The 21,127-nt window shown below is 42.4% G+C and overlaps 1 protein-coding gene across 3 annotated transcripts in view; it reads right to left on the bottom strand.

Moving 5' to 3' along the window:
* PTPRT (protein tyrosine phosphatase receptor type T) overlaps positions 1-21,127 on the bottom strand; it is a 458,488-nt gene that overhangs the window by 75,238 nt on the left and 362,123 nt on the right. For all 3 annotated transcript variants that reach the window (XM_075166323.1, XM_075166325.1, XM_075166326.1), the window contains 2 exons: positions 19,988-20,261; positions 11,320-11,356 (listed from right to left, as the gene is read on the bottom strand). In XM_075166323.1, the coding sequence (XP_075022424.1) occupies positions 11,320-11,356; positions 19,988-20,261 (311 nt within the window). The remainder of the gene's footprint in view (positions 1-11,319; positions 11,357-19,987; positions 20,262-21,127) is intronic.

Here is a 21,127-nt window from a genome sequence, read left to right as displayed (position 1 = left end):
ACTTTCTTAATAAGGAAGGCAAATGATAGAAGACAGTGCCAGAGAAGCGAAGACTGTAGGTCCCTTGACTCCCCATCTGTGCATCATCTATTAGACCAGGCTACTACTTTCAGAGATATACATTTAAGTACTGTACAAAATGCATGTTCCCAGAATCTTGACCAGTGGCACGAATGTGACTTTCACAGGCATCGGCATTCACCCAGCACTCCATTTTACATTCATAGCTATTTCAAGATTTTAGTCCTTTCCTACCAACCTAATTTACTTTGCTTTTTCAACCCTTTTCAAGATTCCCAGAGATCCAGCATCCACGCAGTGAGACAGAACACGCTCCATGCAGCACATTCATGGGAGATACTGTTCTGGTGATGCTGCAGAGACGCAAAGAGAGCAGAGCAGGGTTCTCTCCCAGAGTCGCCTGCCTCATCAGCCCACGAGAAGTCAGGTTTATGGATCCTCAAGCACTGATGGTTTTTTTTTTAGTAACACACTCACAGGCACCCAAGGTCTAATCCGGCTATCCTGCTGTGGATTCACAGATACCTAAATCCCAGACTAGTTCAGCAAGGTGCAACTACGGAAAGCGTGGTTTCATATTGTGCCGGCTCCTTGCGGCTTTCAACCTTTAAAATTCCTCCTTGCTTCAGATCGTGGTTAAAGCTGGCCCTGCGGTGGCTGATAACTTAAGGACAAGAATTTTGAAATCCAAAATGAATTTCAGTATAGAAGGCTGCCATTTGTATTCCAGAGCTAAATCTTTCAAAAGATTTCTTCAGCTAAAATTGTTTCTGTCCACAAGGAAGAGATGACGTGTTTACCTACTTTGAGCGGGGAGATGGTTTGCAAGTGATTCCAACAGCCTAAACTCAAGTTTTTGCCAGTCATAACTAAAGAGAAGAACCTTTTCAAAATGCTAAGTGAAAAATCATCCACTTACCAGCAAGCGTTCATACGTAGCGCTATACGCTCCTAGAGCGATATGCGTATGTACTTTAAATCCTCTTAAAGCTTGTGCAAGGTAAGTAATAAATTATGTTATTTACTTTATAGATCTGGAAAGATTAAGGATATGCCTTTGGCATCGCGGGCACCCAACAGCAGAGCTGAGGACTGGCATTTCTGGCCTGACACCCTGTGGCAATTCCGTCAGACCACGTAAGCCCTCACAGATGGGGACGGTGGGGACGGGAGGGACAGACAACAGCAGCCAAGTGAAAGATACCGTGGCAATCTTTCACCCAGCGATTTATGCACAGATTCATTATTTGAAAACAATAAGCCACCAGATATAAAGTGACCTTCTCTGTGAAGAACATCCAGGAAAGAATGATTATTGAGTACATATAGCTAAGCAGGACTGATAATACAAGTTTCTTCTATAAAATCTGTTTCACAAACTGTAATTTGAAACGTTCTGTATTTAAAGCAGCAATTCCAATATTGCATTAAAAAAATGTAACTGACAGAAAAAAGAATTCAAAAGAGCCATAGGCAGGAGGAAAAGACGGGTATTTATGTGAGATTTCCAACTGGCGCGGCATAAAGAACAAAGTCCTGCGCTGGAAGCGGCACCACAACCATCGGCAGCCGCGTCACTGCACAGGGGAGGCAGCACCCGATACCACAACAGGAGGAGAAGAGAAAGGAACCAAAATGGCTCCAAGGACAGCCGGGTCAAATACCGGCGGCAAGAAAAAGGCAGTGCAAGTGTAAATGAGGGAGGGACAAAATGAGAGAAGCAACACAAGTAACGGGAGGTTCAGCCACAGCCAGAGGACAGGAAAGACCCAGAAAGGCGACAAGCCAGCCTGGCAAGGACTAGGTGTGGTTTCAAATTTGTAACACCTAAGAATACAACTTCTTCAGATAGAAAGTCGCTCTTGAAACAAAAACCAATCAGAAAAATTACTTCAAAGCATTATTTAACCCAGAAAAAACTAATGAAAAATAATGGGTTCAAAGTCATTATGAGTTAAAATGAGCTGCTTAGAGTAATTTCTTTGTAGCACATAATGGCCAGGCAGCATGCTGAATGTAAAATTTCCTAATAGACCTAGAGGCTTATTTTCAAAAGACAGTTATTCTCAAATTACTTGTAAACATGATTTCCTTTTTCTTTTTATTTTTTAATGGTGCTTTCCATGAGTGGCCTACAAATGATTAAAGCATCTCTGCAAGTGGAAATGTTTTCCCTTATGTTTTCAGATCCTGATTATATCTATACCTCTGAAACATAGGCTCCGATACGCAAACACAAAGGCAGCCAGGTACCTCTAAGAATGGTAACGTTGAGATAAAAGTGGAAGGGCACCATTTTACATCTTGATCGTAAGCCAGCACTACCCAGCCACAGCCCTCCGCGTCAGCCACCCGCCCGCAGGGGTGGTGGAAGGCAGGCTGGTCTGCAACCCTCAGCAGCGCATACCAGAGTACCGGGACAAACAAAGCTACGCACGATGCGGGCGCTTCTGCGTATCGTAAGCCGACAAAGTAAAACATCTCATGAAATCTGAAAGACAGATTCCACTTCGGCTATTTCTTTGATGTAATTCATTAAAAAAATGAATACCACCAACAGTATCACTACGCGTAACGTCACTACACCAATTTTCTGCCTCCAGTTATTGAGGACTGCAAACAGCACAGGCTTAAGACTACAATGAGATATTCTCATGTCTTTAAAAAAGCTCAAAAGGAATGGAAAGAATGATGAGAGCCAGAAGCTTTCAACCATATTCTAAGCGCAGAGAGCACCAAAACAAAGCAGCCTTGGAGAGAAGGACAGACCAGAATTTATATGAGGGATTATCAGGCATACAAGTTGAATCTGTAGGAGGATGAGGGTAAACACACAGCAAGGCATCAAGATTAGCATTACTAAACTGAAGGAGAATTATAAAATAGCAGTAAGAGAATAATTGATTCTGGAGATTCCAGGCAAATCCACCACAAAGGCTTTTCGTTTCTCCTCTGTTTTCTTCCTCTCTCTTCAGAACAGAGGCACATAATTTGTGCTAAAGGCAGATATATGGCCCCAAGAATCAGACAGGTTATTACACTTGAAAGAAGAGCTCAGATGAAGAGCAGCTGTTGCGATGCCTACAAGTGATGCAATGGTTCAGAGGGTGAGAGCGTGTTTCCATTTTAACCCTCCACTTCTGCAGAGCTATTTAGAAACCAGCTTGAAATTATAAAAATGGCAAACAAGTAAAATTCCCATTATCACAAGTTCAAATTTACAGATGTGACTTAATTTTTGTATGGTCTTAAACAGACACAGGGAGATCAATCTTTTGACTGATGCAAGCAAAAACTTTGCAGTGCATGACAATGCTATGGATGTATAATAGACTTGTCGCACCCTACGAACAAAAACTAATTAACCTTTGCACCAGCCAGTCCCCTCTAAGCAGTTACTCTGCTCCCATCATGGTTATCGTTACAAATCCGCAGCCACACCGGCTGCAGAAATTACAAAACCAGTGAGCGAAGTCCAGAGGGGGGTATAAAATGAATACTGAAATAAGGCCACTTTTGAGCCTGGCTGGTCAAAGGTGCTTGAAGTACCACGGTGGCCTACAAAAACCGTGCCCGATAAGGCTTCACCCGCGAGCTGACTGAGCAGCATGCAAAGGAGGATACTCACCGCTTTACAGTAAAAAGGGAGTCATATGGCCAATGCATTAGGGAGTCTGTGGATACATGCTCTACGTGTGCTGCATAAAATACTGGGAAACTTTCTGTACTTTGCCAAGTTCGGGCAGCACTTTCAGGCGTGTCTTGAATGAAGAATTTTTTTTTCCTCTACAGTGGTATTACGAAACAGCCTCTTTCACACCTACCTTTCTTATGACATTGTCACATATCCTGATGCTACCATATAGTTTTTTAAAAGCCCAGCTCCCAGAAGAAACTGAGAAGCTAATGCATTAATAATAACCCTGCTTTGAACATTGGCTCATTGAAAAATCTGTGTAAGGAAACAGAGGCAGAATGTATTTGTAATAGCCTTGGGAACTGCTATTTAAGGACACTGACAATGATAATCTGTCTATGAAAAACTTTTAAAGTGATCCATACTACCTGACCAGCGGCTAATACACCTTAGAAAGCATCTTCACATATCAGGAAATGGCGAAGAAATACTGACTACCCAAATAAGTTGGTGTAAGCGTATGAGGGTTAGGAACATGCGACACTGCTGTCCTCTGAAATATAACAGCCCTCCTCCGGCTTCTGCACCCGCGCTGCCCCTTCTCTGCCCCACCTCTCAGCCCCTGTGCAGAAGGCTTCAGGGGACATTCAGACGGTTCTTCCTGCAAACGTTCCGGCAGAAGAGAGGGGAAAAAAAACCAACTCTGAATTTCACAAGTGAGTCATCATGCATCGCTCCTTGCGTTAAAACTAAATAAACCAAAACAAATCCTTTCTGATTTGACCTTCACTCCTGGCTTTAACGTCCCACCAGTGCTTCCCCGCGCCGCCCCTTGCCCGGCTCCTGGTTCATCTGCAAACAACGGTGATGGCACAACCTACCAGCCACAGCCACCACACACGGCCAACGGCCTCCCTGCCGCTCCGGGTAAATCCACGCCTGCTTTGATTGCAGGAGGACTTGGCTCACACAGCAATAATCAATTTTATTCTGCTTTTGCTAAAGACCTTTCTTTTCTGAAGCGACCCAGTGCATCCCAGCAGTGGATGCTTTGAATTACAGAGGTGATATTTTCAGTCTACTGTTGCTAATCTATCCCAAATTTTACCTTAAACACTGTGCCTCTCCCCTCCGACTGCTTATTTTAATCGGGGAGCCCAAGATTAGGGTCCGTCAGTGCAGCAGAGCTCTAGAGTAGACACTGTCCTCTGGAAATTGGGCTGAGGTTATCAAACTCAGTTCACTTGTGGCCTCATCCAGTTCTGCACCGGGTTCTTCACTAATTCGAAGTTGGTTCATTAGCTTCCCGGGTTAAGGAAGCCCCTAAAGCCAGTATTTTAAATCCCTCTAAGTAAGTCTTGATACCAAATTTGGTGAAAATAAAGATGCTTACTGGGTTAAGTGGGCATCCACATGCCAGGAAGTTTGAGTTGTCTTCTCCGCAGGAAATATTTTTCAGGAAGAACAATGTAAGTGTGTCTATTATTAACAATTAATTACGGTGATATACAAACTTGTGCTAAAAAATAACTTTTAGAAGGCAGAGATTTGTTCATGGGAAAAGAAAAAAAAAACACTTTCATGCATTCAACTTAAAAAGTGTGATAAAACCCTCTGAAATAAATAGCAAAAAACAGAATAAACCTGTCAAAGGAATAACATTCCAGTGTATCAGAAAACAAAATGCAATAACAAACAGATCTGAAGTGGGATTAGATCTGTTTAAAAAATACATTATCTGTCTACAAAACTATAATATATTTCAGAAAACAACAGAGCCCTCTTAAATGAATTTGAGGGAGCATGAGCTATTAAATGAACAGTTTTCATATGCAGCAAAACTGTGTGTGAATAGTAGGACTTTTTTTTCTCCTGATTTTCCATTGTTTTGTGCAGTCTTTTTTTTTCTCCCCATGATTTCACTTTCAGACCCAGGTTCATGTCTGAGATTTGAAGATTGTTATGCACTCATTGCTGAGGAAGTTCCCTTTTCCCAGTGCTGGTGCAAAAAAAGCAGGACTATTTCTCTCAATCTTAAAAGCATTTGAACTTCACAGTAATCCCAGTGCCTTTTTGCCCCTGTATCATTACAGCTGCCCTGATGTGTACTTGAAGTAACTGTTGGGTGAGGAAGTCATAGCTAGATAGGAGTCGCTGGGAGAGGAACACCCCTACAAAAATTTCATCCATCCCAAAACTGAAAAACCAACCCTCCTTTCCCCTCCCTTTCGTATTAATCAGATGTAACTCTGTCACATCCCAGTAAGTCATTCTATACACATCAGGCTAAAGCAGAAGAAACCATCTCCACAAACTGATGGGATCTCCTCTCTGTATTTAAATTTCCTGGAGTGAAATGATGGTACTAGTCCCAGTGTTACATACTGCAAGGCAGGTTTATGACACACAGACCTCTAAGTTCATTCTGCTGGAAACTGCAAAACCCTTGAGAAGTTCTGAACCTCCCCACTAGTGATCTGTGAATGACTTTACATGGTGCTACTGAGGCTCAATTCTGCAAAGTCTCTGATTCCAGCACAAATTTCTATACAGAGGGCTTACAGAATGAAGTTTTCATTTTCTTATCATCATTTCTTCAACAGCAGCACTCAGCTGTCTAAGAACAAGCGTAATAATCAGCCCCAGAAAATGCCGTAGCTACTTTAATTAAAAAATGCAAGATCATCTCCATGCATGCTCAGGGAGATATTCAGCCTCTGCAGAGGGCCAGCGAGGGATCCACGGGGCTCTTCAGTCCTGCTCAAGTGCTCGCGTGAAGATTTAAGTGGTGTTTACTCCCGCAGGTGACCCTCTGCACAGGCGTATATTCACCTCGGTGCAAAAGGAGTGCCAGGTAGGGAGTGCCCCCTTTACACTGTAGTTAGAATAATTGTAAAAGTATTTTCCCATGCAAACCAAATATGAAACAAGAAGTCATGAAGCTGCTCAGGCTTCTGGAAGTTTGAACAGTTTCCTTTTCCTGAACTGATAATCACCTGTGCTCAAGAGGCTGGGCGGGTTTCGCGTGGTCACCTGTTGCCTACCTATTACTGCTAAGAACAAGCAAAATCGTTCCCAGGCAGCATGCACAAGAAAAAAAAAAAGGAAAAAAATAAAAATGTACCTCTTAATGATTATTAAAGTTCCATTCTTTCATTTGCAAGAACTCACATTTTAAAGAAAGAAGAAATGAGTATCAAGAGATAAGGAACCATTAATGAGCCCTCTGCCTTGGTTTCAATTACACTGTGAAATTAATTTAATGCACTTTAAGAATACAAGAGGTAATCGCTCTCTCTTGGTAAGAAGTTGCAATTTTCTTTAATAAAGTATCAATATAAATATGTTGCTTTAAGACAGGGAAAACAAGTCAGTTAATTCAGAAAGAATGGGACATATTAAAACAAATGCTATCAAGGAAACCAAATGGCAAAACTAATAAATAAACTGGCTGAATGAAAATTGTATGGCAGAGAGCTGGTAAATTGGGGTTTAATTAGAATTTTATTTTTAAAGAGTGTTTTATGCTAATGATATGCATCCAAGTGACTAATGCTGTGAAAGACAACATTACTCCAGTAATTTAAAAAAGAGGAGTAGCCCATGTGAGGAGAGATGTTTATGGTTGGAAGTGGTAAGAAATCTGAGACCAACGAACCTGAAAATAAATACATACGTAGATACAAAAGGTTAATAATGTTGTGGATTTAAAACATGCTGGCAAAATGTGAAATGGCTACAAAGACTGGACAAACGCAGAGAGCTTTCTGATGGATTGCCAAATGTCACCACAGCAAAGGCTGACGATGAGTCCCTGCCGCTGGCCCTTTCCACCAGCCGACTCCTGTACTGAGACGCTGGATGGAAGGAAACGAGCTCACCAGATGTGCTTGCCCCGTGGGTATCTACTAGCCCTGCTCTGGAGGATGCACTACTGGTGTCATGACCTAGAGCTCTGAAATGCTGAACACCCCTCCCCGACGGTTAATAAGCCACTATACAAAGATTTGAGAGATCTTTCTTGCGACCACAAGAATCAAGTTCATCTAAAGAGGAGCAGCACGCAGAAAACCACGCAGAAGAGGGCACCGCCGGGAGAGACGGGAAGCAGCTCCTGCGTGGAGCTGAACTGCATGAAAAGGGGTCAGTCTGAACAATCTATTTCGTGCTAAAAGGGGAGGAGAGAAAACGGGGAAATCTCCAAAACTCTCTTTAATGGACTGAAACACTTCTTAAAGAGTTGTCTGTTTTCATTTTCATGGTTTTGAGGCAATGGGACATACAAAGCAAATTGCCTCCCAGCCTGCTGAAGTAGCGACAGTGGAACAGCCTCATGTGTCTCTCAAGTAATTAAAGCTGCTCAGCTTCTGAACAGGTGCCTTGCAGCAACACCCAGGATGTGTTATAATCCCCCAGTAACACACTGCCTAACACATTTTATTGCCTAATTACTCCCACACTCACGTTTACTGCCCTTGTTAATCCAGTACTTCAAGAGAATACTTGCCTTGCTTAAACATGTCTTGATCCTAATCTTCCTGTCATTGGTGTAAATCAGAACTCATTTCACTAACGTTAATGGAGCTACCGCAGTGTCAAATGTCTAGGAACGGAAAAATTAGGCCTATAGCCCAAAATGAACATTTAGTCTGGCACCAGCCGTATGTATTTACTTTCTTGCGTCAAAACAAAATATGCTTTTTCCTTGGTACCAACTCAAAGTGGAGCTTTTAAGCTGTCAGTGCTGAGATTAGTCCCCACTCCAAAAAAGGGTTTTTTCTCTGACTCTTACCAAAGACACCCCAGCGGTCTCTTTGCTAGCAGCTCTGATGATTTTGTTCAAGGCAGACTACCGGTTCGCTCATTCTCTCCTCAGAAAGACAACGGTGCAAATAAAGGCAAATGCAGGGCAACGCCATTAAAGATAATCAATGTAACGAGTAGACAGAAGACAGCACAGACACAGCAGGTCAGCTAGAACACCCCAGCTCCCAGCCTTTGGTCAGGTCACAATGTAATTATCGTTTCGTGAGTGTCTCTGTCCGTTGCCGCAGAGCAGAGAGGCAGATGTGACACCCCTCTTCAGGGGCTGGGATGGGGACTGGCTGGGTCCTGCTATTCATATGGAGTTAACGTATGGTGGGAATTCAGCCTCGTGACATATGGAAATCTGAAACTATGGGAAAGCTCCAAACCACGGAACCACATTGTTCAGCTACTGCTCGGCTGTTACGCTTCACAGGTGCCAGCAATGGAAGATACTGTTCTATTACCAAGACTACGCATTTGCTCGTGCTGCTACCTTTCTTGTGAGCTGCAGGCAATACCGTACCTTTGAAGAGCTAAAACTGCATCAAATTAGCCACAGCTGTGCATATTCCACTGTCCTTGCTAACGGTCAGGCACTGAGAAATACACTGCTATTCACAGTGAGGACAAGAAAAAGAAAAAAGAGAAGAATTTCCACTGAGATGTCCACACTCCATGTACAGAAAGAAGACATCTGCCTATAAATCAAAAGTGATATCCATTGAGACAGTGAGACTCAACACTAGAACTACCATCATTTCTTGTCCTTTTCCATTCACATCAATCAAGAAAAATCCTAAAGAATAAGATCACCAAAAAACAGTGGCTCTAGGCATCCTCAGGCTCTACCATCTCTCTTATATCTCTTATCAAATTAATATTAGTAAGAGATCCTTTTTTAAAAAGAGACGGCATTCAGAAACAACAGGATGAGGGTAGCTTATTGACTCCTCGTAGTGACCTAACAGGTTAATGAAAATGAAATCAGTTTGCAGAAGTCAACTCAAACACTTAGTGACACTTTTCTAAAGCACCCAAACCAGATGGTGCAAATCAAAAGGTCATGCAAGAATGGGACTTTTCAAGCTACGTAGGGTTTTTACTTTTCTTTGAATAGTCACAGAGCAAATCTCTTTTCTGCTAGCATGACAACATTCTTCCACCAACTCCAGAGAAAGGAACGACTGAAACGGAAGAAACTACAGGTTTCCAAAAATGAATTAATCCAGTTTCTCTGATCTCATGAAGGGACCTCTAGTCATGCTCTGGGAAAACCCTGGGGAGACTCATTTCCCCCAGACTCGTCTTACCCAGTCCTGCTCTTTCTCTTTTTACCACCAGAAAGCCAAAGTAAAGTATCCAAAATGGTCACGTCACTACCAGCTGGAAAAACTGAGGGGGAAGGAGGGGAGACTGAGACACACAGAATGTTTGTAGCCCAGAGAAATGAATTAAATGAAGATTTTACGAGGAACTTTTTAAAAGGAAAGCAACAAGAGGATCTGGGGAGCACCAGAGCCACAGATGAAAGGGGGAAAGGGGAGAAATGGCTCATCCTCCTTGGCTTTCAGTGGTGACACAACTGCTTACAGCCCCACCGGTTTGCATATCGGGTCTCAGCAGTGAAAACAGCCGCACGGGTGGGAGCTTCATGCAGCGCCTGCCACCCCAGTGCACGGCTTTCGGTAACAGACTAGGGGATGTCTCCATATAAAGGCAGAAAAAGTGCTCTTCTGCTACCCAACAACTGTTAGCTGGGGCTTCTTTGATCCCTCCCAACTCCTCTGTAAGTGCAGATGCAGAAGCGATCAGGATAAAGTACCGAGAAGTAACTAACTTCTGTTACTGCCACAAGGCAGAAAGGAGTGAAAAGAATGGAAAAAATGGTGCCTCAAAGAAAAAAAGGTCATAGGTTCCTGCCAATTTTTGTTCAACTCTGGAAAGACTCCACAGGCAGTAATGCAGTCATTTCACATTACAGCAAAGCAGCGAGAGCACAAGATGCAACCCTGCGCTTTGGAAATAGAGAGCTACCTGTGGCACGGCCCATGGCAATTACCCTATCATTTCCTTACAGCTCATTTTGAGACTACGACGTGTGTTGAGGAAGTCTCTTTACAGCTACTCCTCTGTTTGTGTTACAAGTAAATTGGTTTCTGACACCTTCGCTGGCAAAGTAGCCCCTGGGGTGATTCTGAAGTCCTTAGAAAACTTTAGAGCAACTCTAAACTCCAAGAAGGAACCCGGACATTGGCAGCATCGGTCCCTCAAGAGCTACACCTTGTGAAGCAACCTGGGGATCAGAGCATTGCATCTTACCGTCTCGGGTTTGCTCAGTCTGGTCTATCTGACTTATCGGTTTCGTCTATTCCGAACTAATTGTAATGAAAATAAGGAATGTACTCTACTCTGTTGAATTATACCATGAAAACGGTGTGATACAAGAATTGTGCCCCGCTGTGTTCAAGGTTAGGCTTACGTGAGATCTCCTCTTACTTATCTACTTTATACAGTTGTGGAGAGAACAACGTTAAGAGGAAGCTTTTTCAGTGACATTCTGCCAATGGCAAGAACAGTCCTCAGGACAGGAAAGCTGTCGACAGAATAAGGGAAAGGAGGAACCACAGAGAGACAGACACTCTGTCTTAAAAAAAATAACAGAGTCCACACATATAGTGAAGTGGTTCTGGAAATTGTTATTCTGCCTTTGTAATCTGGTGGGGGGGGGGGGGGGGGGGAGCAAGAAAAGAAAGAGGCTTGTTCTTTGAATAGTAACTGTAATCAAGTTGTGTCACCACTGCAGCTTTTACATTACTGGCATTGTGCTTTGCAGGAAAAGGAGACTCACATACCTTTTGTTGCCAGCCGGACACAGTTGATTTTTGTTTCCTGAAAAATAAAAAAAAAAAATATAGGAAAACATCAAAGTGTGTAATTTACCCATCTACAATAAACATACATTCCTTTAAAAAGGTACTAAAATAAATAAGCATTTTTCTTACACTTCATCTCTGAAAATACCACCAACACTTTTAGTTGCATAAACCACTCCATACTAATGGACTTGCATACAGCTGCTTCTCTAACTGGTGAGAAGCTAAACGAGTGACAACATGTTTTTCCACACTGGATGTGTGAGTAATGGGTCCTGTGTAACTGCCTGATTAACTAATAGAATTTACCAGTTAAATGACCTGATCCTGTAATAGGCAGACAAGCCTTGGGTCAAAAGTACATGCAACTGTATATCTAATTTTCATGCACCATTACTGCAAATTTTGCAAATTGGGTATTTATTTAAACACATGGCAAACAGACACCGAAGTAGTCATTTGAATATTTCAGCTCTCTGATACGTATGGGAAGGAAAACAGCATGCTGTATGGCTCTGCCAAATGAGCGATTCAAACACAACCCACACCACTGCAGTTTTTCAGCACAGAGCTGGGATAAAACCCAACGCTTTTGTTCAACCCACCTCAGAGCCTGCAGATCTGCGTAAACAGGAGTTTGGATCGGAACAGCAATGTTGTATTTGGCTTAAGTAAAAGCTCAAACCCGGCAGCCTTCTCGCTGAAAACACATCCTTCCTGGTACCCCCAGCTCCTCATTCTACAGCCCTTATTGGCATGGATTGCTTCTGTCCGATGCATGATTGCCGTCCAAATCTTAATGTGTTGCTTTGGTTAAAAAGCTGACTTTGTCAGGCAGTAATCTGCTGCAGGGCTTTCTTAGCACTTTATGTCTTTACATGCTCTTGTACATGTCTCAGGTGTAACAAATACTGCATAAATTACCGTGTGTAACAACGCTACATTAATATGGATGCTGTCTGTGCTCTGGAAACAACAGCCTAGCAAATGCACCGCTGAGCGCCTCCTTCCATCCTCAAGCAATAAGACGAACACTGTGAAAGTCTGAATTTGCTCTTGGAGAAAATCTGTTCCACCTGTGACCGACCCTCCTCGGCCTGAGCAGAAACACACGGTCCCACCGTGCCTTTCTCCTCACACTGACGTTGCACGACGGAAGGGGACAACTGCGGGATCCACGCAAGAGCGATTCCCTCTGATCCCTTTCTATGCATTCCTCAAGATATAAGTCAGCCACGCTGTCTGGATATAAGTAACCCTGTGTGTAGTCTAAAAACAACGCAATATTCAGGATAAACTGTCCCTTTGTTGATCTTGCCTTCAAACTCTCTCAAGGAATTCCTGGAACGCCGAGGACAATGTCTATTAAGGAGATCCTTTCCCAGCCGTACAGCCCCCAGAGCGGGACTGAAGCGCTGTTTATCCCATAAACCGGAGGCATCTCTCTTTGGTGCACTGACCCCTCTCCTCCCTCAAAAATCAACTCCTCTACACAACCTGTACAATGTCGGCACTGCAAAGTCAACACAGCTGTACAACAAAGCTCCCCATTCATCTCTGCCTCGTGTATAATCAGCTCGAATTGCCAGCTATTCTGGAAATCCAAAATCTTTATTACTAGTGATGATATATGAAGCAGGAAAAACATAGCTTTATTTTCAGAGCACAGCCTCAGCACATAATGCTGGGAATTATAAGACAGACAGATTCTGATATAGTTTACAATCTAAGACAAGGTGACCTGGAAAATCAGCAATGGAAAAAAAAAAAAAATCAAGATAGCATTTTTGCAGTCTAAAAGCAGGTGGACACTTGCTCACATTTCGTTGTGAAAAATTTTCTTGTATATTTATTGCTTTCTGCTAGCTTCAAAGTACAACAAAAAGCTGGAGAAATTAGTCAATGTTGGGAAAAGGTGAGAAAACAAAAACTGAAATCTTGTTAATGATGCTGTAACTGATCTCATTTCAGCCTGTGCATATTCCTGCACATTACCCTCCCACAGGGTAATTTGAAAAGACAGGATGCCGTGTGTTCTGTTTGCATCTACATCTACTAATTGCTGCATTTAGCACAGACAATCATAGTTATTAGAAGACCATGATCTGGCACTGCCAAAAGCGAGGGCAATCAATCAGTAGAGGAACAAGACATCTGGACTTCAGAGCTTCATTTCAAATTGCATCTTCTGAGAAGGAAAACATAAAAGAAACCTGCACAGACACCAGACTCCCAGCTACTAGGGATGCTAAAGTTTAAAGACTTGAACTTAGTCCATATTCCTGATTAGGGGTGATTATTCCATCGATTTCCATTGATCACCTCATTGATCAACCCACTGCTCATCTCTTCAGTGTCTCATAAAAATGAGATCTCTTTAAATTTATTCTATTTTTCTTTGATTGGTGCTGATAATTGTGAGTTTGTATGAACTTTTCTGCCAAGAAACAGAATAAATAAATACATGTTTTTTTTCCAAAAACCAGTAAAACCATTTTCCCACAATCACATTTGTTTTCTGAAAAATACTACTTTTGATTCAGACAAGGTGCTTTCCTGCTCACAGTAAGATGCTTCTGTTTAGCCAATAGTAAAGCAGGAATAAACAATATAGGTCATTCTCAATTATCATCCAGATGGCTTAAAGCAATTATAAGAAAAATAATGAAATAAAGAGATAATACAAAAGTTGTAAAAAAACAAAAATAATTTCCCCAAATTTTAGTCTCCACGTGGTTTCTGAATGTTCTTTCAAACACTGTGATACCTAATTCCCATTTTATGATATCACAGAAGTTTTACAAGGCCTTACGTCTACAACAATCTTAATGGTGACCCAAGATCCTACATATTCAGCATAAGATCTCTCTTTCGTATTATGGCTAAAGTCACAGGAATAATTCAATTTAAGATCCCATTAGCACTACTACTTCGGCTCTATATCGACTGCCAGGTTACGGCAAACATTCTATATCCAAACAGTAATAGAACAATATAGGCATATTTTAATCAAGATCCTGGAATAGGAAAACACGGCATGAATACGTCCTACAGCTCTTGAGCCAACCTTCATTTTCCAACATGCTTTGTACCCACAAAGCTTACTGCGTATTAAGCCCATCTACGCGTTTGCTGGTTTTCTGGAACTTCCTTCCATAGGAATAAAACATGATGACAGTGTACCCTCGCTCAAGGCTGAACCCTGGCTAAATTTTTAAGTCGATACGCCACGGACACAGACGATATGAGGACTGTGTTTCGGCAGACTGTTCCTGGAGGACACCTGGACCTACAGCTGGAACGAGCTAGAGACTCTCTGAAGAGGACACAAACTGTGCTGAGGAGCTGGGTCAACCCTCTCTGCCAATACAGCTCATTCACACAGGCCTGAAACTACACACCACGAGCCTGTTTTAGCGTCCCTCTGGATCTTCAGGGGGTTTTTTAAACATTCTTTTAATATAGTTTGTTTCTTCCTTTTTCAAAGAAAGGGAGCTGATGCTGTCTACTAATTATTTACGTTCCTAAACGCACATTTCGCTGAAGTACACTGGATGATAACAAGACAAGTTCTGCCTCTGTCCCTTCAGTGTTTGGATGGGAACAATCTTCTGCAGCAAGGGCTATGAGGGCAGCAGGACATATGTTTATGTGACAGCTGCATCTTCACAACCTAAAAGGGCAAATCATTTTTTTTTTCTTTTCTTTTAAAATGACAGCTTGCTGTTCACAGGCTACGAACAACAGTAAAAGAAGCAGAGCTATCTCATCCATCACCCACAATTTCTTCTTTCCTTTACTATTATTATGACTTTGCATTAGTTAAACAGTGCATGCCTTGGCTGAAGAACCACCTGCCAGCACCAGCGAGACCTGCTGTCCCCAGACGTAGCGTTCGGGGCTGCCCTGCAACAGGCACAGATTCATCAGGCAGCTCAAACTGGGGACAAGCAATCTGAACTTTCGCTGGTGCACAGACAAGACAAGTAATTACCAATCTCCCACTTGGCCTCAGTTTCCACTTCACTTCCCCGTCTCCCAGAGCTATACATTGAGCATGCTTGTGGCAACCTGCTTTGCGCAGGATAGAAACCGTGGTTCTGTCCACTGAGCATCCTAAGGAATTATTTCCTCAACAAATTTTGCCCAAGTTCGGGAGAGCTCTAGATGGTGTGTTTCTTTTTTATCCCACTGAAATCAACTGTTTGCTGCCTTTAAAATAAATCATGTGCATATGTCTGTGCAGGGCCAATGGACTCCCCTATAATTTCTATTGCCAGCTTAAGGAAACTGTTAGTTCTCCGAGAGACTAAGCTAAACCTAGTATTGCCTTTCCAATTATCAGCTATTTTTAGTATCTGTCACATTTGGAGAAGGGAGGTTTAACAAAGTGGATAGGGCTTTTATTACTTACAATAGAAAGTTAATTCAATGATATATAGTTAATAATTGAATACACATACCTCCCAAACTCTCAAACATGAGGTGGACTGGAGGATTTTATTTACACTATTGATAGAACTATCAAGAAAACCCTCAGGTCCACATACTCTGGCCAAGCAGTAAACACACGTGAACAAAGCTGTACACCCGAAATCCTACTGAACACAGAGCTCCTCAAAGCTGTTCAACAGTTCACAGAAGCAATGCACGTGGCCTTGGTGCCACTTCATTTTTCAGAACTTCAGGGCTCGTGCTGAACTGAAGTACCTCACTGTTTTTTTCGTGGGCCATCTCCACAGGGGCGAATGCCACATCTCTGCTGGCAGCTCTGTCCATACCTCCAAATGTCCCAGAAGAAGAATGTTGTGTACAGCGAGTAGACCTGTCAGCATCTAGAAATCCAGCCTGAAGTCCCCTGATAATAATGAACTGCCTGATTGTGCATGTAGTACAAGTCATTAGAGAGGAAAAAAAATCAATAAGAATATCCTTAGAATCCATCATTCCCTCAAAAATAATACTCTTATTGATTCCTGTGGTGCTACTTTTCACAATTCTGGCCTGAAAACATCATTCACCTGTTGGACCACCAGGCTGCAGGAGCAGCCGGCAGCGTCCCCCACCTCATCTCCAGCTGTGTTACAAAGGCTTCCGCCTCATCTCCCACTTAGAGGAAAAATGGCCAGGAGTTATTGATTGCAACTGTGCCGTTACAGATTTCATTTTAACTCAATGAGGTAAAATGCAACTGCAGGAAGGATTTTGGTTTCTGAGCTGCTCAAAAATCCAGGCAGGTTTCACACAGCAGCCAAAGAATTCTCCCCATTTGACTGTGTGGCTGGATCAGTACCCAGAGACCGTCCCCTACAATGACCCAGATAAAGAACTTGGGGACGAAAAACCTGCAACGTTTAACTTTGATTATTTAGTCAGCATAAGGATAAGAGAGGATAAGGAGTAACACGGCGTTGCCGCCCTGGCCTCACGTTTCAGAGGGATAACCACTGAAAGGGCTGTTGTTTTAAAGGGGTGAGCTCAGGGAGGTTTTTCAGACAAGGAAAACTTCATGCTCTGTCAGGCAGCCATCTGTAGCAGGTGGCACCAGGACAACCAGCAAACACCAGTTAACTACCTGGATGGCTGCGACAGCGCGTGTGGAGATCCGGCCAGAGGAGAGCGAAGCCAGTTGTCCATTCTTCTTCCTGTGTCACTTCTTGTGCTAACTCCGTCTAAAATTAAACTGTAACTAACGCTGCTTCTCACCCCCACAGTTACAAAGCCCGGAGCTTCTGTTTCCTTCTTCTCTTTTTTCCCCTCTTACTTCAAACTCTGACACATTTCAGTTCAGCATCTGGCTTTCAACAGTCCCTGGGAGGGAAATTCACACAATTTGGAAGCGTTTTGTATAACAAAGCCGAAAACCATTCTGTTTCACACATGTTCTATTTAGACTCCTGTCTGGAAGCAACACCACGTTGACCAAACTCCATGCAACTGTCCACAGAAAAGAATTCAGCCAGTGACAGCTATCTCATTCAAACTCTCCAACAACACGTACAACGTTGCACAAGAGAAGGCAGAAAAGCTCGTGATCTGATTTTGCAGCAATCTGCCACACTTGTTTTGCATCCAGCTGTTAATTATGTTCCTTTCACTGTAACAATCACAGCTAATGGTTGCAGAGCAGACGAGAACACCAAATGAGCACAACCCTCCACGTACAGAGGAGCTGAAACAATGCAGAACTCCTATAACACTTCTACCTCCTCCTAATCAAGCCTTTTGACCAAATACAGAATGTTTTTTCAAATTAAGCTCTCCCCAGAGTCCTACATTTCCAAAGGAAGATGTTCTGGTTCACTGCAGGAAGGTTTCTCATTGCAGGTTCCAGGTGTGAAAAGAAGCTTCATCATCCCACAACTGTCAGTGATTAATGAAACCACAGAATATCCTAATTAAAAAGTGAGTGGCAATGTTCTGTTAAGTTTTTCACATGCAAGGGAACATAAGGCTGTATTTTAATTGTGCTAAATTGTTACTGTTTCAGATTTTCTGCAGATGTGCATTATCAAAAGTGCCACACTGCAGCCATAATTATTAGTAGGCTTCACAAAGACCAGTCAAAGCTGCTTAGGTTATAGACATAAGTGAAAACCCTGAACTCTTAAATACAAACTATACCTGTAAACAATTCTGGGAATGAAACAAAACTTACTATTTACAGCTGCAAAAGATTGGATGAAAACCAGAGCCTAATGTTTGAAATGCAGGGCTTAAGGATTTTATCCAGAAACCAAAAGTATCACAGCTACTCCTTTGCAGATCCATATTCCACTCTTGGACATTTCCTCTATATTTCTTCCCACAGCACTGCACTTCGAGGACATATAAACATATACTGTACCAATATAAATTATTAACACAAGAGGCAATTGCTTGCTCAAATAGGAATTTGTTTTATCCGGCAGGATACTTCTCATGCTGTCATAAACTGTGTATTCTTGCATATAGAGTCCTTTAATTAACTTATGCTTAAAAAGTCCTTTACAGTCTTGTGTTCCTATTAGGAGAGCCCATCCTTTTTTGAGTCCTTATCACCTTGTATGTGGAGAGTGTGATGCAACCTGCCAGCTACAGAGATCCAGAAAAAGCAGGAACCACACCTTAGTGCTGCCTTAAAAGCCAGAATGCCAAGGCAAGCCTACGTCTCCATTCATATAACCCATTTATGGCATATTATATTGTACTTAAGCAAATAAAGTTTCTTCTTCCCTGGGGATCCGTTCACTAGCAATTAACTATCACACAAGGGGAACTAACTAGACACAGACAAACACACATATTTCACAGTTTCCTTTATAAAGGCAAATCCAAAATTGAATTAATTGAGTAGTGCTGGAAGGAAACTATATCGACTAGAAAGGAAACCAAGGTGAAAAACAGCACGGTATTGAAGAGATTTGTGCTTGTCAGCCACACAGCAGAAACTCTGCAGGAAAACGGTGATACACGAAGGCAGTAAAACACCAAGATATGTTGTGAACATTCATTGGCATTGCTAGCCTGTTAAATGATGTATGGTCCTCTGTGACGTGCAGCTGCTGTTTGGGTATAAGACACTATCCCAAGTGGAGACCAAAGCCTACACCATTCACCTTTGATTGATTTTTCTAATTTTGCTCTTTCAGAGGTGATGTCTTAGAGAATTTATCTATGTTAAAGTTAGATTCATGAAAGCACAGACAAATGTGCTAATAACACACTTGGCTACCCAACTTCTTGATGCCATGTTAATGCTCTAAGACTCTTCATGAGGCCGGAGTGTCAAATTGTACCATGTTATGTGATAACGAAAAACAATTAGAGGAGTCAAAGGGGAGGAAGGTGAATGACTGCTTAGTCTGGATCTGGCCTGTACACTGTTAGCTGACCAGACCTGAAACAGGAGAGATAAAAGAGAAGGTCACAAACTTTTCTAGGCTGGAACGGCAGAATGGAAGAGGGAAAAGAGGCCTTCCCTCTTCCTATGTCGGGATCTGTTGGGGCATTATGTGTATGTCATTCGTGTCTGAGCATAGAGCAAACTATGTTTCCTGTACAGTCTCCATTTTAAACTTAATATCAGAGTAAGTACATGTAAAAATATAGTCCAGGGTATTCAAAAGGAATAAGAAAGATGTGCACGTAGTCCTCCCTGCAGTACAACCTACAGTTTGCTCAAGCTGAAAATCCCAACCATAAGTGCTCCATTATGTGACCAAATGCAAGCTACAAGGCAATTCAACTTCATAGCTTTTGCGTAGTTCCCATCTCATGTCTCCTCCAAAATCACAAGCACTGTGAGTTGGAGACTATCAGGATGTTGCAGTTACGTCTTTTAAAAGGACAATAGCTCCTACTCTGGCATTAATGCAACTGCAAGGAAAAAACCAAACCAAATTCTAGGCAATTCATTTTGTAAATCACATGCCAACATGTGTCTTTACATCGTCTGGCTCCCCAACAGGTTTCTCACTGGATTTGGGCATGTCAGAGAGAGACTTGAGTGAAGGACAAGTAGTGGCATGTTTAATTTTAATCAAATTTCTGTAAGAGGGTAATAATGAGGAGGAATTAAACTGATAGAGAATGAAGGAGAAAGATGTGGAGGATAGACAGAGGTGGTCATAGGTACAGATCCAACTTCAATTTTCTCTGCACTTACTCCATTTGCCTTGCTAAGAGCCTGGAAGTATATGCTGTAGCTTTTCAGGGGAGAAAGTGGAGCATTCCAGTAGCCGTTGTAGGTTTTGTTGTCGCCCACCGTGAACGGCTGTGTGACGGGCAGGTTGATGGGTTTCAGCTCGGCGGCAAAGTAGTGCGGTGAGTCAAGACTGGAAGCGTTCTTGTAGCTCACGGGGACAGAGAAGCATTCAATGATGTCTGCAGCTCTCCGTGCTTTCTGCAGCTTCTCCTCCTTGACAACAAGTTGATAGACACTAGGAGGGAGAGAGGAAGGTAGGATTAGAGCCCCAAGAGCCTTAAATATCAAGAATGTTTCCAACAATAAAAGGAAAAGGCAAAGTAAGAAAAACACTGCTAGGGCATCACAGCAGACACCGTTCTTGGCCCACCAGTAACAGTGGCCACTATATGGGCAAGATGCTGATCACTTGCTCTGTCGATTTAGTTGAGTTAATCAAGGTACACCTTGGTGAAAGGCAAAATAGATTTCAATCATGTCACACTTTGGGAAAAAGATTAACTAATAAAATACCCAGTCTATAATGAATTTTTAATGTACTGAATATCAGAAAGCAGATGTTTTCTTCTTCAGCCACCAAGTTGAAACACGAATTGTTTGCTTGGGCCAAACGGCGATTGCGGTGAGGAGAGCGTTAGCAGGTGGCAACGGTGTCAGATCCCTTTTGAAACAGTTTCAGGGTGCAAGAATCAGTTTAGATCAAAAGGATTCTCACATCTTCTAAGAATGTAACTTTTTTGGCCCTCCCTCATGTCTCTTTTTGGGATATATCCTGGGATGCAGAGTTCTCTAACATTAATTCCTGACGGCAAGTCTCCTCCTACCTTCCATCACTACAAAGCCAGTTTATATACTGAGCAGGTGGCTTTACAGCTCTCCCAATTCACTTTTGTTTCAGGAAACAACAACAACTCTTCGTATTCTTTCCAGCTCTATGAAATGTTAATCCTTTTCGATTCCCGCTAAGCTTTTGGCCCCTCTGATACGTAAGAGCAAACTCGTTATTTCTAGCTTAGTATTTCAGGCTCAAAGGGGTTGCAAGGCAGTCAAAGGCACTCTGCCTTTTTTTTTTCCTGAGGCAGTTAACAAGGACAGCCCTTA

This window comes from Calonectris borealis, chromosome 17, assembly GCF_964195595.1.
Source record: "Calonectris borealis chromosome 17, bCalBor7.hap1.2, whole genome shotgun sequence".
Classification (NCBI taxonomy): Eukaryota; Metazoa; Chordata; class Aves; order Procellariiformes; family Procellariidae; genus Calonectris; species Calonectris borealis.
This window is presented reverse-complemented; position numbering and strand designations above follow the sequence as displayed.